The sequence below is a fragment of the Lissotriton vulgaris genome, chromosome 4_1 (genome assembly GCF_964263255.1).
Source record: "Lissotriton vulgaris chromosome 4_1, aLisVul1.2, whole genome shotgun sequence".
NCBI classification, from domain to species: domain Eukaryota; kingdom Metazoa; phylum Chordata; class Amphibia; order Caudata; family Salamandridae; genus Lissotriton; species Lissotriton vulgaris.
Window position 1 is genome coordinate 1,173,586,410 of NC_141691.1, and position 21,101 is coordinate 1,173,607,510.

The 21,101-nt window shown below is 45.0% G+C and overlaps 1 protein-coding gene across 2 annotated transcripts in view; it reads left to right on the plus strand.

The window, feature by feature from the left end:
• The window catches only part of PIGN (phosphatidylinositol glycan anchor biosynthesis class N), a 1,076,629-nt gene that overhangs the window by 425,756 nt on the left and 629,772 nt on the right, over positions 1-21,101 (plus strand). For both annotated transcript variants that reach the window (XM_086965406.1, XM_086965407.1), the window contains exon 14: positions 19,892-19,970. In XM_086965406.1, coding sequence (XP_086821532.1) covers positions 19,892-19,970 — 79 coding nt within the window. The remainder of the gene's footprint in view (positions 1-19,891; positions 19,971-21,101) is intronic.

A 21,101-nucleotide genomic window follows, 5' to 3' on the forward strand; every position in this document is an offset into this window, starting at 1 on the left:
CATCTGATGCTCCCCCTGCCAACCCAAAATCTGGTAGTGAAAAACTTGGGCTTCAAATTTGATGGACAACTAGTATTTTACACCCAAATTAATTTGGTAGTGGGCACTTGTTTTACCCTACTTCGCTTGTCTCAGAAGTTCCTGCTTCTCCTGTCCTTTACGGCTAGACAACAAGTGATTTAAGCCCTGGTAACTTTACGGCTTGACTATAGGGACAGACTACTCAGGCCTGCCCAAATACCTGATTGATAGGCTGCATCTGTCCAAAATGCATTGGCTCAAACAATTTTCAGGCTCCCCGTAATTCCCATTCGACATGTCTTCTTAAGACTTCACTGGCTCCCGGTGAGGAAAAAGACCATTTTTCAGGCAGTGCTTGTTACTCAGAAAGCTCTCCACGGAACTGGCCCGGGCTATTTGCAAGATTGAATTAAGTTCTACACCCCCCAGAGAAATCTTTGTTCTGTAAATCTTTGTCTTGCCAAAGTTCCACAGATCAGGAAGCCAAGGTCAGGGGGACGATCCCTCTCTTTTTTGGGCCCCTCCCTCTGAAATAAACTTCCATTGACACTCAGATGCATCAAGGTGACACCGGTGGTTCGAAAAAAAACTCAAGACCTGGCTCTTTTCCAGTCCCTAGACTTTCCCTCCTATATTTCCCACTGATACTCTTCTTACAGTAGTGCCAGGACACTCGGAGTAACGGTTGCGCTTTATAAATTTCTCTACAAACATACATATCTGATCCAACTGATCACCTCACCTGGACCGCTGCTTAAAATTGGTAACTTACCTTTGCCTCAAATTCAACCTAATTATCTCAGTTGTGGCACTTGAACGCAAGTTGACTAGTATTAGAGCAGTACAAGCAGTGACCACTGAAAGTTGTCTACTGAAGAAGCGCTTTAAGACATAGCTAGAGAGATCCACATGCATCCAAAAGTCACTTTTGTTTATAGCATGAAATAGAGTGAAGCCCTATCCGTTGCAGGCCCATTGATAACACAATGCTTGCCCCCTTACTTATTTGAGGACATGGATGTGGAGGTCCAAAAGCAACTCATTTGCTATCGTTGGAGCTGTGGATCGAGGTCAACAAAGTTCAAATTGTCAAAGATATTGCTTGAGAAAACACCTGAGCGCTCCAACCAAGCCTGCTTCACAAAACGTACGCTGCATTAACGCACTAACAACTCCAGTCTTCTGCTAACTGTGCCAGGTCAGAAATAATCAAGAGACTGAGCAGCTCTGGGAATGAGGCACGAATGCCTTACAGAGTTGCTGGCTGGATCAATGATCATTGTATCCTGCAGGAGGAGCCAGTAATGGGGTGATGGACTAATCTGATCAGGGTTCTTTTTGTTGTCATTTGCCATGCGATAAATAAGAGAATATATATGTCATTTCATTCATATACCTCACATTTATTTATTTTCGTCAGGGCACACTGCTTTGAACTTTAAAACGAATTCTTCCCCATCTTTGTTCTAAAGATTGTCGTGTTTTAGCAAGAGGTCCGGATGGGCACAGCTTCAACATTAGAAACTTGGAAAAAGGCAGAACATCCCGTTTTGTGGATTAAAAGCTTATTGTGGATCAATAGTGGAAGTATAAAAAGGATGGAGTACCTGGTCAAAACTGAAGAAAAGATGGAGTATAATGTGAATTTTTTGCCATAGAGGCGCAACGTAGCGGTGCGATCGGTCTGGAGCAAGATGATGTCCCACTCAGCATTGTGTTAAACCTAGGTGCAATTAGGGCATGGCACCTTACCGATGCGCACCCATTCTTGGACAATCATTGAATAAACATGGATTATACATTTAAATAAAGGTGTGCATTCCACCATTTCAATAGTAACAGCAATAACGTAACCCAGTGCAACATACCAAAGTGTGTATGTATTTTTAACCAGGACGTCACCGCAGCCCTGGTCAGCATTTAATGGCAAACACTAACATGGAGTATGAATGGTACGTCTGCATTATATGTGTACATGGTAAATTATGAAAGGCGAAGTCATGCAGAAACACTTTATTATCTACAATTGAACGTCATCTAGCAAAATGAAAACAAGTGCCAATGATAAACATGCATCCTGGAAAGGACAATTCATGAGGGGAGGAATCTGCAAGAGGATGTATTCATTTGACTCGGGTGGTAGATATTTGTGTGGATTTATGATAACTTACATTCCACAAACTTAGCTAGGAAGCAAGCTGTTGGATAAGGGGATGATAGCATGCAACCAAAGAACTGTTGAAGGGGGTAGGTCACTGCAGTGGTGCAGGACTGCTGCTGGTTGAGTGAGTGTGAGAAGTGAACAGTGACTTATAAACAGGTGGTTTTCTTCAGTCGCTGGCCAGGCTTATCCCGTGGACAGCCCAATGATAGAGCTTTGAAATGAAGGCAGTAGACTACTGTTACACATGGCAGCCTTTGCTGTGTTCTTCCTTCAATCTCTTTGCCTTGTTCCTCCCTGTTTTCTAAAATTATTTTTTTGTTCACTCTAGGACAGTTTGCACTTCACCTCTGCTAACCAGTACTAAATTACTTGTGTTCTCTCTTAATTGGTGGTAAAATTATTGGCGCATTTAATTTACCTTGAAGTGCCTAGTAAAGTGACACAACATATGCCTTAGGCCTGTACATGAAATGCTACTAGTCGGTCTGTTGCACTTACTGTGCCCCCCACCTAAGTAGCTGTAGTGACGGCTTCAATTGACAGACGGAGCCGTCATGTGTGAGAACAGAAGTGTTTATTCAGAATAAGTACAACATCTGCGACCTCAGCCACAGCCTCTCGGTAACGCTGTCACCGTCTCAGTGTCCCCGGCGCTCGCCTTGGAACGCTGGTCGCGGTGACATTCTAAGTGATGTCACCGCGAGCAGCACCATTACACGCGGAGCCGCCGGGGGGTCAAAGAGGGAGATACCACACATCCCCCTTCCCTGCGGAAATTGAAACATTAGATAAAACAAAGTGCAGGAACCTGAAATGGGTTAAGACCGTACATTGGGTAGAATGGCAATAGTCACATCATTACATATTGATCAAAACGCCTGGGAGGCCTGGTCACTCTCCTGCTGGGCCTGTGGCCCGGATGAGAAACACCTGACGGTCTCCTGACGGTGAAACCGCTATCCCTCCTAGGACCACTCTCCTCCCCCTTTGCACCTTCTGGGACCTCTACAGGAGGGTGGTACTTTACAACTCTCCCTAGGTTCCATATTTTCCCTTCTTGGGTTTTGACTGCATTCTTGAAGAGTTTAGTGATTTTCGTGGGACTGCTGTACTCTGACCAGCTTGCCTTCCCGGTGGGAGCTTTGATCTTGATATTGTCACCAACTTTGAACTCAACTTCCTGTGTGGCCTTGCGTTGGTCGTAACCTTCCTTCCTCACCTTCATGGCTTGTTCATGTTTCCTCAGGCTATCCTTTTCTTTGGTTCGGTCCGACCACCCCTTTTTCCATTCCATCCACCCCGGGGTGAGCTTAGTGTTGGGTGTCCTTGCGCGGAGTAATTCGAACGGGGTGACACCCGTTGTCTGATGCGGCGTGAACCGGTACGCTTCCAGGCGCCTCCACACCTCTTCCTTCCAACTTATGCCACTGGCTTTGGCCAGCTGGATGCTCTCCTTGATGGTTTTGTTAAAGCGTTCGACCATGCCATTGGTTTCTGGGTGGTACAATGCGCATCGCTTATGTCTGATACCTTTTTCTTCTAGGAAGTCTTCCATCTCTTTCGAGCATAGTTGTACTCCGTTGTCAGTGAGGATGTTGCTGGGGAGCCCCTCTCGGATGAATACCTCCTGCAAGAATCCGATGACAGTCTTGGTCGTGACTTCACTGACGAGTTTTATCTCTGGCCACCGAGAATACAAATCTACGAGCACTAGAATGTAAGGTGTCCGCAGCTCCCCAGTCATTGGGCCCACGATGTCCAAAGCCAGCTCGTCCCAAGGTCCTGACGGGGGCGGCCTACATACCATAGGTGGAGTCTGCTGCTTCAAGACCTTGTCACTATTGCAGCACGGGATGCACTCCCTGATTCTCCTTTCGGTGGCCAAGTCCATGTTCGGCCACCAGTAACTCTCCCTGAGCCTTTGCTTGGTTTTGGTGATGCCCAAGTGCCCTTCGTGAGCTATCTCAATCAGGTTGTCTCTGACAGACGCTGGTGGCACGAGCCTTTTTCCCCTGAACAGGCATCCGTCAACAATAGTTAACTCGTCCTTGACGGCCAGGAAAGGACGTAGGTCTTCATCTCGTTTGTCACTGTGCTTCCAACCATCTTTCATCCTTCTGCAAATTTCATCCATTGTCTTGTCCTCTTCCTGTGCCTTCCTCCACGTTTCTTCACCCAACGCCTTCTGAATGGTGCAGACATTCTCAACCATGTATCCCTCTTCGTCTTCATCAGTTTTTTCTCGCATTTCACTTGCTTCTACACCGCTGACGAGTCTGGACAGGCAGTCAGCTGCAAGGTTTTGCATTCCTGGGACGTACTCAACATGGAATGTGTACTCCTGGAGACTGACCACCCAACGCCTTATCCTGCTGGAGATGGCATCCAAACCCTTTTTACTGAACACCTCTACCAATGGTTTGTGGTCGGTTCAGAGGGTGAACTGCGTACCCCACAGGAAGTCTCTGAATTTTCCTACAGCCCATGATACCGCCAATGCCTCTTTTTCGATATCTGAGTAGTTGTTTTCAGACGTCTGGAGTGACCTCGAGGCGAAGGCTACAGTCTCTTCTCCTTCCTCGCCTTTCTGGGTGAGCACGGCTCCCAACCCTTTTGCACTTGCATCAGTGGTGAGGATCGTTGCCCGGCCGGGCAGGTACGACTTCAAACTAGGGGCTTCTGCAAGAGCCCTCCTAACATCCTCGAACTCACTCTGGCATTCCTGGCTCCATTTGAATTCGTTATCCTTTTTTAGCAGTAGCCTGATGGCGTAAGTCCTGCCTGCCAAGTTTCTTATGAACTTTCCATAGAACTCCAACATCTCCATGAACAATTTGATCTCGTCTTTGCTTTTGGGGGGTGACAGGTTCACGATGGTGTCTTGCAGTTCTGCCTTAGGACGTATGCCTTCTGTCGTTATCTTGTGACCCAGGAAATCCAACTCAGCACAACTGAAGACACATTTGTTCTTCTTTACGGTAAGGCCTTGGGACAAGAACCTCCTCAGCACACATCTCAGTCTCTCATCATGCTCCACTTGGTTCTTAGCGAAGACAAGCACGTCATCCTGGTAACACATGACGCCTGGGATGCCTTCCAGGATGTTGCCCATGATTCTTTGGAACACGGCAGCCGCCGAGACCAAACCGAACGGCATCCTTTTAAACTTGTAAGCACCCATGGGTGTCACAAAAGCGGTGAGTTCCTGAGACTCCTCATGAAGTTTTATCTGAAAATAGGCCGAGGTGAGATCAAGGGTGGAGAACACCCTTGCACCCTCCAGCATGCTCATCATCTGGGTGATGTTCGGCAAGGGGTATCGGTCAACAACGACCTCTTTGTTGAGGGCCCTCAAATCAATGCAGAGCCGGACTGACCCATCCTTCTTCTTCGCTGCCACGATGGGCGCCAACCATTCGGTCGCTTCCACAGGTTCAATGACTCCAGCCTTGCACAGTTTCTCCAATTCGGATCTGACCTCTTCTTGAATTGCTATTGGGAGTCTTCTGACTTTTGCCACAACAGGCTTGGCATTCATCTTCAATTTTATTTTGTGACAGTAGTTCTTCAAACATCCAAGCCCTTCCCTAAACACCCCTTCAAATTCTTTGGTGATGTCTGACTCACATTCTTGTATCTCCTGTATCAAAATCTGGGGATTGCTGTTGGGATTGAGATACACACCCAAACCCTTCCGAGCTCGCCACCCCAAGATGTTGTCTCCTACAGTGGATACATATACTTTGGACACAGTGGTCCTGTTCCTGTACTCAATTTTGCTCAGAAAGTACCCTTTCATGGAGATGGGGTGCCCCGCATTCCCTCCTGGCCTCAGGTCTAACCTCTTCAAGATTATCTTTCCTTTAGACACACGCGAGAACTCCTTGGCATTAATGATAGTTATTCTGGAACATGAGTCAAACAATGCTTCTAGCTCAACCTCTCCTACTCTTATGATGTCCTTGGGACTATCGACCTGATCTTCCTCAACCTGTGCTGTAATTTCTTCACACATTGGGCTTCTGGATCCAGGCGCCTTCAATTCTTTTACTTGCACCACAAACTCGTCGCACACCACATTCGTTCTGTCTCTACTCTGTCTACTGGCCCCCTGCCCACTCTTGCAGTATTGCTTGAAATGGCCTTTCTTACCACACTTGTTACATGTGAACCTGAGGGCGGGACACTCTTTGTCATTGGCTAAGTGCCCTTGTTTGCCACACCTGTAGCAGGTACCTTTGAATAAACCTCCTGGCCTGCCTTCCTTCTGTTCCTTTCCCACTGCCTTCTGACCTTTAACTACAGACACAGTCTCGCATTCGGACACCACCTCACTGACATTGACCTTGTCATCGTTCTTCTTCTCCCCTGCATCTTGCTTAATCTCTTTGACGCACTGCAACATGTGCTCTACCTGCTTGGCTATGATGAGAACTTCTCTTAACGGGGGGTCATCTTTAAGCCATAGCTCTTCACGCACTCGTTCCATCCTGCAGGTCAAAACAAACTGGTCCCTAATTCTCTCCTCACTCGCTCCCCCAAACTTGCACGTGGCGGCCAATTTTCTCAATTCAGACACAAAATCCTCTATAGACTCTCCTTCCTTCTGTGCTCTTTTCCCAAAGTGGTACCGCTCCATGATTGTGCTTGTCTTAGGGAGGTAGTGCAGATCTAACTTCTTCAGGCTAATTTCAAACTCATTCAGCCCTCTTGCTTCCTGTGCCCCTAAATCCGGGAGATGGTCTAGAACTTCCTCCCCTTCTGCGCCCAGATAATAAGCTAACAAAGCAACTTTCCTTTCTAACCCTAAGTTAGGCCCACACACAGTAGCGTAATTTAAAAAAACTTTCTTCCATTTTTTCCATAAGATGGTGGGGTCACCTGGGTTTGTTAAGAAAAAGGGTGGAGGGGTTACACTTTGCATGTTTCAATCCACAACAGTCTCAGAATGAGATAGGACTCTGTAAGTTTGCACCAACCCCCCTCGTGAGACTCAGAGAGGTGGACACTTTCAGCCTGTACTAAGAAGATATGCCTGGCAATGCTGCTGGGGGCCCTAAATACTAGACCTTCAGAAGTTATTTACCACATGGAAGGGACAGCAATGGAGAAGTGAAGGACCCAATCACAAAACGACTACACTCCCCTTATTTGTACAGACATTCACTCTTTGGCAGAATGAGCCCTACGCCAAATCTGCCCTAAGAAAAGTCAACGTTTTGTTAAGGTGCAGTTCTCTATTCTAGATGACATCGGTCAGGACTGGACTCCATGGGCCTCATAAGTTGTCTATTCGCATCCATATGCGTCTGCTCAAAAGGGCCAAAATCGCCAACAGTTCTTTACACACGCAGGAGAATCCTCCGACAAACCACAAACGGCGCGTTTATTTCCACAGACACAGTTCCCCTGTCGCTCTCTGTGGCGTCTGTCAACGGTGGTGGGAGAGGATGATGCCAGACCCACGCGCTAGCGGCGGAACCTCCTAGATCCAGCAGGGTCACTGCATGAAGAGTTCCTCACCAAACAACAGCTGCACGCAAGGTAATACTTTAACCCACGCAGTCGTGGTATGCTCTGGCTCTTTTCAATCTGGTACAGTTCGAGCCCCTTCACTACGCTAGGCTCGCAAAAGCAGTGCTTGCGCCACTTAATTTCTGCACTGTTCTTGTCAATGACTTGGCCGACCACTCACAGAGCCATCGAAGCAGTACAAAGTTCGGATTTTACCCTTTTCCGATTGCGACACAGCGCATCTGCGTTTAGACTGCGCGCTGCAGGTTCTCACACAAACCGGGCTTAACTCCCACTTTGACAGCTGTAAAAACGTGGCTCGTCCGGGTCTGAAACGGCGCGCAGGGCTGGCACACAGACGTACTTCACACCAACCTGCAAGTGTCTTCACACGTACTTCGCACTTTCTTTGTGCGTTCGACAAACACCATCGACGGTGACTCTTGTGGTGTCTTTGGGAGGATACTTAAATGCGCGCAGGAGTTGCAGTCACGCGCTACCTTACTTCATTGAGGTGATGAGATGAAGGGTAAACGCCGACCCGTGGTCGCTCCTGCATGTATAATTCCAGGCACCGATCCTTCCTTGCTGAAACCGGGCCCAATCCACACGTGTATTCAAATGGCACTTCATTGCTGTTAGTAATAACTTTTGACTTTGCCCTGGTCCGCCAATACTAGATGTTCGCAGTTATTTGATCATTTAGGCATAGTTTTTGCTAAAAAATTTAAAAACCTGGTTTTACTGATTGGATTTTTGTCATTGCACTTTCAAATCATTAATTAAATCTTCTCTATTTTGCTAAATTGGTCTTGGATTTTCTTGCATTGTAATTTCACTTTTACAGGTTGAGTGCTGCATAAATACTATACACGTTGCCTCTAAGTAAGCCTCACTGCTTTTGTGCCAATCTATGAGATGGTTAAGCACATGGCTAATTTAGTGAGTTTTGTGGTTCACCCTGACTCAGATTTCAGTTGTATGCTTGTGAAGGATCTTCACCCCCACTAAATCAAAAACCCAATTACCTACATTGATGGTAGCTGTGGGATCCATTAATTGTGTTTGTGCAGCAATCCTCAGTGATTTGTGCATCACTAAAATTCCACAAATAATATGACATCAAATTTGGCTTCTTTTTAAATTCTCCTTGAAAGGCCTCTTTTGTTTTCTCCAAATCCACTCCCATTCTACCTGACTGCTTATGCCTGTAACTCTGCCTGCAAACATTGAGTTTGAGCTTAGCAACCTGGAGAGCTACACTGTGGCTGAGCTTTATGAATTATACAGGTAGAGGGGGTCTAACATTGTCTTGAATGTTGGAAGCCCCATCTACCTGCATCATTGGTAAAGGATGCTCCAAGAAGCAGGAGCTCTAGTAGGCCCCTCAGGGCCTGGGAGGTGGCCAGTCACTTAAAAGCTACTGTACAGGAGCAAGAGGAGGAGGATAAGTATATGGAGAAGCAGGAGGAGGAGATGGAGGGGAATGATGGCAACCCCCAGATCATGGCTCCAAAGTAGAGAGAAGAAGACCCATAGATATGAGATAACCTGCCAGATCCTGGGAAGGCAGAAGTATCTCTTCCCGCAATCTGACTTAGGAAAGCCGGAGGACAGGAGAGCAGAGAGGGAGTTCAGACTGCAGCTGACCAAGCTCAAGATTGGAGATGGCCAAGAAAGAGGCAAGGAGGACAGAAGCAGAAATTGCCCTGGCTGAGACGAAAGCTGAGGCTGAGAGGGCCTTGTCTGAAAGGAAGTTGGTGCTGGCTCGTGAAGTGTGCCTTAGGAAGCTTGCGGGTATGGGATAGCCAGAAGTTGTCAAACCAGTCTTGGGTGGATTACCTAGACTACTCCAGCAAGGCACTGAATGGTTAGATGAGGGGCAGTAAAGTAAGTGATTTGAGGGGGCTTTATGACCAAATTAGGGTAGGCTTCAAGAAATCTATTCACCCACCCGCTGTGGCAAGACAGATTTTCTCAGGGTGAGCTATTTTTATGGGCCTACTCGCCTGGTTCTGGCGAGCTGATAAATAACAGCTGGTCTGTTCACTCACAAAGTGAATGTGCTATAAAGATGCATTTAAATCTTGTTTTCATCTTGTAACATTTGCTTTGCATTCAGAGACAGAGGTCAAAAGTCAGTTTTTCTTCCTACATATGCTTTTCATTCTCTGACTGTGAAGTTAGAGAAATTTTTAAAGTGAACTGTGTGACAATTGTCATGTCCAAAATCTGTGAAATAAAAGGCTTGAAGATGTCTAGCTGTTTTTTAATACAGCGTTGAAGTAGCCAATAAGCAAACTATACAAACATTTCAAAATATGTTTCAGTAGTTATGAAGATACATTTTTGTATTTCTATGTTGTGAAATAAAGATTTCTATAGGATAAAAACAAATCAGAACACTTTACTTGGTGAAGTGCAAATGATAAATATTTTTTCTTAAACCTAATTTCCAAAGTTTTTACACTGTATAGTTTTATCAGTAAAACTGCATGTTAGTGGGAACGCTTGTGGCCAATTCTTTGGAAAATGTGCTGTCTGTAAGTAACAGTGCACTACCACATCATGCTTTAGTAATTTATTTATTCAAAGTGTGATTTAAACATGAATTGAGAACTATGTATATCCACATCCTGGTGAAAATGTTATTAGTGAACTAAGAGGCAAGTCTATGCACCCTATATGTGGGCTTGATACTTATTATTTATGGAGCAAATGTTTAGTCTAATACATTTTTTGAAAACGTTTTTTGTACAGCATAAATGCTGAACTCACATGTTTGAAGGTGCTCTTATTTGTCATAAGTAAGAAAAGGCCAGCTCATTAAAATAAAATATTTGCCCAAGATCACACAATTTGGGACTAGTTTACGGTTCAAGTACATTACAGTTAGGCCGAGTAAATTAGTAGTGTTACTACACCTGCAGTTCTACTAACATTTTTAGGATTTTTCAAGGCCTGTAAGAGGGAGCACATGCTCACTACTTGCTTTACAGAGTTTTGCCACTACCCGATTGATCTGGGGGGTGGGGGGATGTTGAAATGACTGGTCCGGGTCCCCATTAGTAGAAAGAGAGGGAGACAAAAATAAAAGTAAGAGGTCTCCAAAGGCCCAAAACCAGTTCACAAAAGAAGGATACCCAGCCCCAACCGGACCAGAAAAAGAATGGGTTTTTGACAAAAAGACATGAATGTTTGTCTCCAAGTGCTATAGGTATGGGCACGTGAAGCCGGATGTCAATAATTCTAAGAGGGCACAACCCACTCACATGTGAGCAGACCCAAGGGTTGACCAGTGTAACTCTTGGAGAGAAGATATTGCCCCTGTTAGTATGAAGTGCAACAGAGATTACCCTAGTGTCCCTAGATGACAAGGAGATGGTGTGCAGAGCCCACATGCATGCTAATACTTCCAAGTATAGGCAGGGGTTCACCATCATTGGGTAGAGGGTGCAGGCTCTAAGGGACACAGGAGCCATTATGACCCCTGTAAGTTGTCATCTGCTATCCTCAGAGCAGGTAATCCCCAATGCTTTCCACCAGGTTGTGTAGAAGACAACTATGAGAGTCATTACCCAGTGGCTCTGGTTCCCTATGAGAGTGGGGGGAGGTACCAGTTTCACTAAAAGTAGCCGTGAGTCATGCCTGTAGATTGTCTAATAGGAAATTATTGACTTGGAGCACATTGTACAGAAGGAAGTGGAGCTCAGGTCCTGGAGATTTTAGGGTTGTTTGAGTGGGTGTGCCGGACAGCAAGGCCTACTGGCAGCCCGAGAGGGTAGTCAAGGATACCTGGAGCCTGGAAAATAGTCCAGGTAGTAGCCAAGAAGAAGGGTAAGTGCATGGGAAACCAGTCCCTGAAACTCCAATGGTCTGTGAGGAGGTTGAGCCTGGGAGCAATGCCCTGGAGCCTACAAGGGAGGACATTGCAGCCCTGAGTGATCTACCTGAGCCGGCTGGATCATGAGTTGTGGGTGGGCCTACTAGGGAGGAGTTCTGCAGCGGAATGAATAACTTTTTAGGTGACCACCCAGGCAGCTGGTGACATTTCTGGAGATCACCTTATATCTTGGGAGAATGATCTCCTATAAAGTGAGCCTAAGGCTCCTGAGCCTGGTAAGAGGGCGGGAGCCCCGCTGCTATTCGCCCCCTCTGTTCCCCTCTCACAGAATCCAATGATGCCCTGCATACGGGATACTATGAGTAAGTCACTTGCCCAGAAAATGAAGCTCCAAACGTTTGAGGACTTATATCCTGGAGACGAATTCAGGCCACCCCTGAGGCGTCTGAGGGACAAGTGGTACCATTCACTGAACTTTCTTTATATCCTAGAATTCGCACGGCGTGCTGTTCACTCGGGGCGGACTTCCCGAAAGCGCTGCCGACATTACATGCGCTAGAAAACAGGCTAAAGTTCCTGTTCTCACGTAAGCTTGTCACATGTCTCTATACTCGCATGCAAGACACTGCAGCGATAATAATACCACCCTCTCTCCCGCACTGGAATGAAGAGCTTGATCCACCGCTGACGGGCGGGCAGTGGGACTACTGTTGTGGGCAGCTCTCGGAGCTTTCTCCGAATTGTAAGCTAAGGCTGATTCACTTTAAGTATCTGTATAGATACTATAGAACGCCTGTGAGTCTGCATCGGATGGGCCTCCAAGCTGACAGCAACTGCTGGAGATGTGGCTATGCCCAGGCCACTTTTCAGCATGTGGCGCGGCACTGCCCCAGGCTTGCGGACTTCTGGGTGAAGGTTTTTGAGTCCATAAACAGTATGTTGGGGGTGTCGCTAGAGCTGTCCCCCATTCTCGATATATTGGGATATGTAAAAGATACCCCCACCCAAACTGTAAGCTACATGCGCTCCTTCTTCTGTTTGCGAAACGCCAAGTTGCAGTACACTGGGGTAGAAGGCGAGTGCCCTCCTTTAATGACTGGGTTAGAGACCTTGCATATGGGCACGCATAACTCACTACTTTCTGAGAATTGTTGCCGCCTACCTCTAGACCACGAAACATTTGGGAGCTGTTCATCTCTTGGACTGCCAAGATTCAAACGGCCCAAACAACACCAATAAAGTAATAAACAACAGGATTGCCAGTACTGTGCAACAAATCGATATTTTGCAAGGGAAACAAGCTATGAATCGCTTATTCCCACAGACCACTCTTTCAGTCAAGATTATTTTCAAAGTTCAATGAATTTGTTTATTTTCTTTTTCTTTTAGAAAAGCGTTTTTTCTTTTTATTACCACACAACAGAATGTATACTTTTAGCTTCAGTCTAATACATTCATTGTGAATGATGTGGGGGGAGGGATATCAGGTCTTTGGGTTGAAAAGGTTTAAGAAAAGGAGGGGGCAAAGGTGCCGCGGAGTGGGAAGGCAAAAATTAGACACTTAACACATTTCACTCATAAACATAAATTGACGACAGACAACAAAAAATGGTGGTGGAAAAGGGGATTGTTTTCTGACAGGGATTTATTTTAAGATTATAGGCACTGCACAGTATTTATTTGTGTTGGCAGGAAGAACCTAATCCACTCAATGGAAGAATACAGAAATTCAGTTCTATTCATAAAATAGACCATCAAAAACATTTCAATTTTTACAGTACATAATTGTAATCGATTGGTCTATACAAACATGAAAATAAGGTTGACGCGTTTCGAATCCCTAAGAATCAAGGGATTCTCTTCAGGACCGAACAAGAAGATCTGAAAGACATAAATGAAATAACATACTATCAGTCATCTATATGAGCGACTCTCAACTTACATTCAGCTCAGCAGGTACTCAAATCCTACCTTTGCTTCTTTTTAAGAATCTTTACTTCCGTTAATCTGGAAGAGAAGATTACAAGTATGTCTAGCAGCATGTGGAGGTCAAATGGGACTTCTTTTGAAGGAGTCACTTGATACATGTTACTTACTTGATTGTTGGTCAAGCGTTTCCTATTGGGCTACGTGGATTACACAATCGAAATCCGTCATGTCATTATTTGAAAAGTTTTTTATCTGAAACAAGATAGATAATTTCTATGAGATCCCAAGTGCGGGTGTAATTTAATAGAGAATTTTTTTTTTATTTTAAACTGGTTGCGAGTTTATTTATGAAAAAGTCACATCTAAAATGCACTTTTTTGTAATGTTACAGGAAAGCGAGCGGTTAATCATCCAGGGAGTGGCTACTTTAGAATGTTATGATCGCGTAAGGAGTTTGCAAGGCTGCATTTAGTTGTCCAATATTCAAAACGCAGGGCTTGAAAGTCTTTGTTGGCAGCAATCGCCTATATCGCATCCGGTGTCTTTTTTGTATATAAAATCTTGCTAAAAAAGCGAGCGGTTGGCATGTACAATCATGCACTTAGTTTACGGGTTTTTATCAACTTAGGCATTAGACTAGGAACGCTAATAACAAGTCTAGGTCGCAAGACTTGGTTGTATTTGTTAGCGGCGGTCGCTTGTGTCGCATCAATGCGACACAAGCGACCGCCGCTAACAAATTTTCGAGGCTCCCGCCAGATCCCGAAGAATCTGCGACTCAGGACACGGACTTCCAGACATCTCTGACGCTGACCTGCAATCCCAGCAAACCTACGACCTGTGGTGGACACGAGAGACATGGGGCCGGAACTCCGGGACATCATGCGTTTTTCAACCTGCACCTACTTCCCTAGCTATCCCGAAGTTGTGCATTGGGGTGCGTGAAGCCCCAGCCCCGAGCACCTTTTGAACTAAAGCTCAGAGGCCCACACTCCACGAGTGTTCCATGGGCACGCTTTGTGCATTTCAGCTTGACACTTCTTCGCGGTTCCTAGTCCGTTGACTAGTGAGCCCCCAAAAGACCAATACTTGAATTACTTTGCTTTTCTGGTTGCTCCAGGCTTGCTCCAACTTCTCCCCAAAAGAGAAGTTCCTCAGACCTTGCTGGTCTGCACCGAAGCCAATCTCGACATCTTGCGTGGATTGCGTTTGCCAAGGCTTGTTGGGTCCAATCTGTATACCGACACCGCAGTCAACTAGATCCTTCATGGGACAGCTCGAAATCAGCTCCTGGTCGTCGTCGACGCCCCCTGGACCTCATGGCTGAAGAGACAAACGTCACCTTTTCACCTGAAATCACCCGACATTGGCTGGCATCTTCCTGTCGCCATCCTGGTCACTGGCTAGTGACCCAGACTCTGTCCCTTCTGCTTTCAGTTTCTTCACATCTCTGATCCACCCGGACACTTTTCCTCTGGTCGCCGGCAGCACTTCTTTGCAGCTCTCCATTGGAATCGATGACGAAACCTGACACGAAAAGACACTTATGCACCTGGCTTCCCTGGGTGAGGTAACACGAGTACTCCCATGGGTATTGACTCTCCAAGCGTCCTAGTCTAAAAGATTTCCATAGCAGTTCACCTCCTTGTGCCCTTAATCTTTAAAATTGTAACTTGTTCTTTCTCCATAGAAAGTCAATGGTAACCCGCGGCTGTGTTTAGACCCTGCACACGTCTCCCGAGGGCCTCCTACATCCTAACCTTTGGTTGTTCCTAGAAGCCCCAGCGATTCCCCGGGCCCTAGGCTTGCTTTCTATTCCTCACGTGGTTCTTATACCACTATTTTAGTATATGGTTTGTGAGGCCTCTAGAGCAAAACGCATACTGTGCAACTTATCGTATGCTAATTAAGTTCCTTGTATTATACTTTTACCTCTGGCCTCATAAAGAGTGCAGAGGGGTTGTGTTTAGAATAAATACATATATATTTGATGTATACTTGTTTGGTGTGCTTTCATTTGGTACTTAAGAGATTATAAATGGTAAAACAACTTGCTTAACACGTCTCCAAGTCTTAGCCTGAAGGCTGCTCTCCACAGCTACCACTAGGATAGCTTTCTATAAGGTTGACTTTATAGCCTACCATCAATAAGGGTTGATTGGACTGGTGTAAGGTGTCCACTAGAATAGTGGACATCATATACCAGGCCAACTTCTCACAGGGGAGGCCTGCGGAAAGGCACAGAGAAGGCCACCAAGAAACTATTGACAGAGCGTCCTCTTCCATCCTGGGGAATTCGGCAAATATCGGGTCTAAGATATGTCCAAATTGATGGGTTGAAGTACTCGCTTTTTGAGTTGGATTCTTGGTTCTGAGTTCCTCACATAGAGGTTGTACTTCTGAATTGGAGGTATTGTCAAAGTGCATATAAAAGTCACCTAGGATTAAGAAGTTATTATAGCGGAGTACAGGTTGAATCATATTCTCTACAAGACTGGATATAAACTGTGTTGTGGCTCCTGGTTGCCAATAAATTAAAAAAACCTGCTAAAGCGTGATCTTTTACTGCAAAGAGGGTAAAAAAGAGGGCCTCTCAATTCTCAAAGTTGGCGCCTTAATGGTACTGATAGTTTGTATATTATCGCTATCCCTATTCCTCTTTTAATTGGCCGATCCTGTCTAAGTATCCCATAACCTTGCGGTAAAGCATCTAAGATATCAGGTGCTGAGGTTTCGTTCAGCCACGTTTCTGTCAGAAACATGGCGTCTTGCTGTTTATCTACAAAAATCTCAAAAATGTCATTTTTATGTTTAATTAGTGATTGACAGTTAATTAGAAAAAAACGCATTTTATGTGCATGATTTAAGTACAGCTTCCTAAGTTCGGGGTTAAAATCGCAGTGAGGGCATTTGTGGAACTGGGGGTCTACCGTTAGTTTGTGCAGGCATACTCCAGAGATCTTAGGAGCTAGGCTTCAAAGTAAATCTGAAGATGTTGGTAGGAATTGCAACTGGCAGGATTCCTGGTTCCTGGCCCCAGCCAGACACGGATGGGCGCAGACGGGCTTGCCATTGGCGCGCTGTTGGTGCACTAGAAGCACACCCACTGCGCGCGTCTATGCCATCATAAAACAGTCTGCTACCAGGGGCGTGACCAGTCCCAACCAACTCTGTGTCAGTAGAGCGGGGAGTGGGTGCACTCGCCGCACCCTGAAGTCGGTGGCAGGTAAGATCATTCCCAAATGCAATACTGTAGCAGTAAAAAAAGTCAAAAACTGAGCTCGGCAACTCCTGCACGGCGGTTCTACAAGGAAAGTGAAATTAAAACAGAAACAGAAGTGAGCCAGGCACCTCCCCGCACTAAGGGCTACAAGGAAATTAAAGTTAAAAACACTCCTATCCGATGGATAACGCACTCAGGTGGGAGTGGAATAGACTTGAAAAAGAAAATGCTCCTACCGGAGGTCAAATTCGGCATGCCCATATCACTGCCATCATAAATTAGTCAGCCTCCAGGGGCGTGGCCAGTCTCAGCCAATCCAGTGTCAGCAGGGCGGGTAGTGGGTGCACTCGCCATGCCCTGCAGTCAGTAGCTCAGTTCTCTGCTGTTCTCTTCCTTTGATGACAAAGTTGGTGGATGGCTCATGGGCTGTTCATGTAAACTTGATATGTTAATTCCAGGAGTTACCAAGACAGTGATGTGGAAGGTGACCAATGTGCAGAGACCACCCCAGTTTAGTGGAAACTGGTTGTACAGTAGTTCTCCGCTTCCAATAATAGTTCATGAGGCTGGAGGAGCCCACGTGCATGTCGGCGCTATTGATTGTGACACTACAGTTGGCATTGCATCCTACATTAACAGTCACATGTGTGGAGAATCACGCACTCCCAGTATTCCAATCTTATATTGAATCGTACTCTATTTGTAACGTGCACAAAGGGTTTTACTCTCTGATCCTTGAGTGTGAAAAGACAATTATTAGAAGCCGCGTTACTTAATTGGGGTTTGTCCCCATTAGCACTGCCTATGTCCCTATGACAAGGGGTTGTATATGGGTCATAAATGTAGAATTAACAGTGTAATTTCCTCTGAAACATAAAGAAACAGATCTTAGTCTCATGACTGCCTGAGAACTTGCACTATCTATTCAAGCGTAACGTGCAACATTATTGTCCCAAATTTGCACACACTTTTTTACTTCATCCTGACTAACCTCAGTACCATTCCATAATGACATGACCCTACAGGATAATTTGATATCAGACTGCCATTGATCATGGGCAAAAACGGATCCAGTGACTCTAAATCCTGGCTTATTAACACAATCTGGGGGTAAAGGATTCACTAAATAGCTATCAAACTCAGTGGGCGGGTGGGTTACTCCTAAAAACCCTAAATGTAATACCATCTGGATCCAATATACAGTTATAGGACGACCTAGCTTCTTCATGCATGATATCTCATCCTTAATGTCTTGTTCATCTATAAGAATATATAAAACATCTGCTAAAGAGTAATATGTTGTGGCATTAACTAGAAAACTTGCTACTTTAACATGTGTAAATTGCATTTGGGATATAATCCTACACAATAGAGATGAAATAGACATACAGCTGTGCTTGGGGTTACTTTCGTTATGTAGCCTATCCAATTCTATAGCATGAAGAATTAGAGAGCAAACAAAACATTATTCATTGGTACTTTGTGAACCTATGTGTGACATTTTCCAGAGACACAGAGAAGGAAGGGTAGGTGCAGACGCAAGGTCTACACACATAAACTCAGAGCACACTCGAGTGCGGTACCTCTGCGCCATCTGAAGTGGTTGGACGCATTCTAGCCTTCAGGTTGGACCTTGCATCACACACACAGTAGGTAGCACTTTAGAGGCACCATATTTGTGTGGGGTAGTTCACCATTATTTGTTTTTCTGTCCCAAAGAAGCACCATGGATCCTTAAGACCACTCTAATCGGTGCAAAAAATGTTGACAAACTACTGAGTACGAGACCTGAGTGAGGCCTCCCACCTACGACCACAGGGCAATCACATCGCCCATTCGTTACACACCGACTACCAGGGGTTCTTTAAAAACCTCTAGGATAGCATTCGCCTGTTATAGATTTTTGTCTCTGACGGGTGGCCTTTCTATTAAAGGATAGCGTGCAACCTCCCTTATCAGTTTTAACCTCCAATAACATATCACTACTCCACCACACATATCACCTCACTTGCACTCATCGTATAGCATTTTCTTAAAAAGATCTCCACTAAAGTGACCTTTCGGTGGACCCTTCGGACATTGCAGCACCGGCCCGAAGAGGAGCACTGTCCTTTGATGAAGCATGACATCCCCTTGTAGGGTGTGTGAGGGCAACATGAAACAGCCTTGCTGACTGTCTTATTGACCTTAGTAGAACACTTCTCAGGAACAGAGGACCAATTTTTGTTTTTGATTGATCCATAGTAGCAGCGGCTCTGGACCTCCTATTCAGCTTCCAGTCCCGCCCCCCTCCCTTTCCTCTTACTAGGAATCCTATTGAAACGTGACATATGTGGATACCACATATTATCTGATATTCTGGTATGAACATTAATGGACACAGCATGAATAGAATGTTCTTCTCGTAGGTGTGTGAGGTTAGAGATAAAGTATACGTTGATATGGTCGTGGAATAGTGGAATTTATCACCTTCAATGTGGGCAGACAGTACAGTTATGAACGTACATGGTAAGCATATCATGCACATTTGGAACAAAGCAGTCTTGTATTTGTATAGACAAGTGATCTCTTGAAATGTGGGCTGGTAAATGCAACTGACCAAGAGCTTATATAAGTAAGGCCTGGGGCATCACTGGTTTATCTATAGATATTTGTGCATATATTAGGTCAGCCCCTAACTGGGAGAATTCTCTAGCCTCCTGTAAATGCTTTTTATGTGGTGGAGCGGCTTCCTGCAATTCTCGGAGATGTAAACGCACTATCTCAGCATAATGAGGCGTGACATTGTCTGTGGCAGGGTTAGATTCAGATGGCGAGAACAGGGACATGTTTTGTGAATCTGATGGCAAAGGTGGGAGGTGTGCGCCTTGCTGCAACTTTAGCTGCCCCTCCTGCTAGTGCACTACCCCGAGACACAAAAGCTCATTACAGAATCTATTTACCTCTTTCTTTCTAGAAGAAATATGTATTTATGCATTTTTTTCATTAGGAAAATCTCTCCTGTAATCTTTAATTATTCGTAGCTCTCTAATTTGTACGCCTTGCTGTGATCTCCAGCGAGCTGCGATTTCTAAAAAGTCCGTCTGACACAGGTCATTAGAATATGTATATTTATCCTGGAACTTATCTGAGACCAAGACTGCTGCTGCATCAATGTAATGTGTTTTTTCATTAGAGCTAATGTGCTTTTTGATAGGTTACTGTCGGAATCCCAGCAGCTCGAGATTCTGAGGAGGTCAAGAGAATACATTCTGCAGGAGAAGCATAATGACTCTGTAAGTCCATTTATTACACGCCTGTGTTGCACTTTACACAACTCATTTTTCCTTCTCATTTTGTTCTTAACCTTGTTTTAAAGAAGCATTAGCAAAGCCAATAGGCCTGGCTTGCATTTTCACTAAAACGTTAAAAAAGCATGCTGAAGTGAAAAAAAAGAATAAAAAAAGACAATTTTCTGTACGTTATGCATCATTGAGATAATGTAATGAGTGATGTTTTTGAGATTTAAATAGTCCCTTGTACATTGCAGTGCAAGAACCCATAAGAGGCTGAATGATGCACAAAATGGCCAATAGCATGACACGAGCCTCCTTGGGCCGGAACCAATTCCCCTATATGTATTTAAAGCATTGGTAACAAAAAGTCTCTCTGACAGTCGTACTGTCAATCCAGACCTAAAAACGTGCCTTTCAGACACATTGCTCAGCCCTGTTTCTCCAGGTTCAAATTTAACACAGTATTTGCTTTCCTGCATGAGTGCTCCTTGTTGTCTTTCTTTATATAAACATTTAAAGATTTTTCCTGTCCTGTGAGCGAGGAAAACCTATATTCTCTGCAGTGTACAAACAAAATGCATTATGTTACTGTGTTGATATACTAGAAGCATAAAAGATGAATCCCAAACCGCAAGGAATGCCATCAGGTCGTAAGACAATGCCTATGCTTTGTGTAGGCCCACACATTTTGGTGGATTCTGAAAACCAAGACGCATGCACTTGGTGAGACTGTCCACCACCTATAACCCAATACTGCTGAATGTCTACAGAACGGAAACTCCACAGACCTAGGCTAGTATCAATGGACAAAAGCACAATTTCCCTTTTTCCACATAGAAAACTTTTTTACCGTATGAAAATCACTACCCCCCACCCCTTCATAAATTTCGGGAAGTGGCAATCCTAAACCTTTTCACATCCAAGTTTTATCTAAATCTAACCCTACCTTTTTAGTTCTAAGTTAACACATGTAGCAGGTTGGGGAATGTATTGCTAATGTTTGTGAGTCCCTACAGAGTTGTTAGTTCGTGAGTGTTCACCATATTGCAAAAGAGGCACTTCCCCTGCACTTTGTGTGCACGCCTTTTTCCTCCACCATCTAAACTTCACTTTTGGCAGCTGAAAAAACTC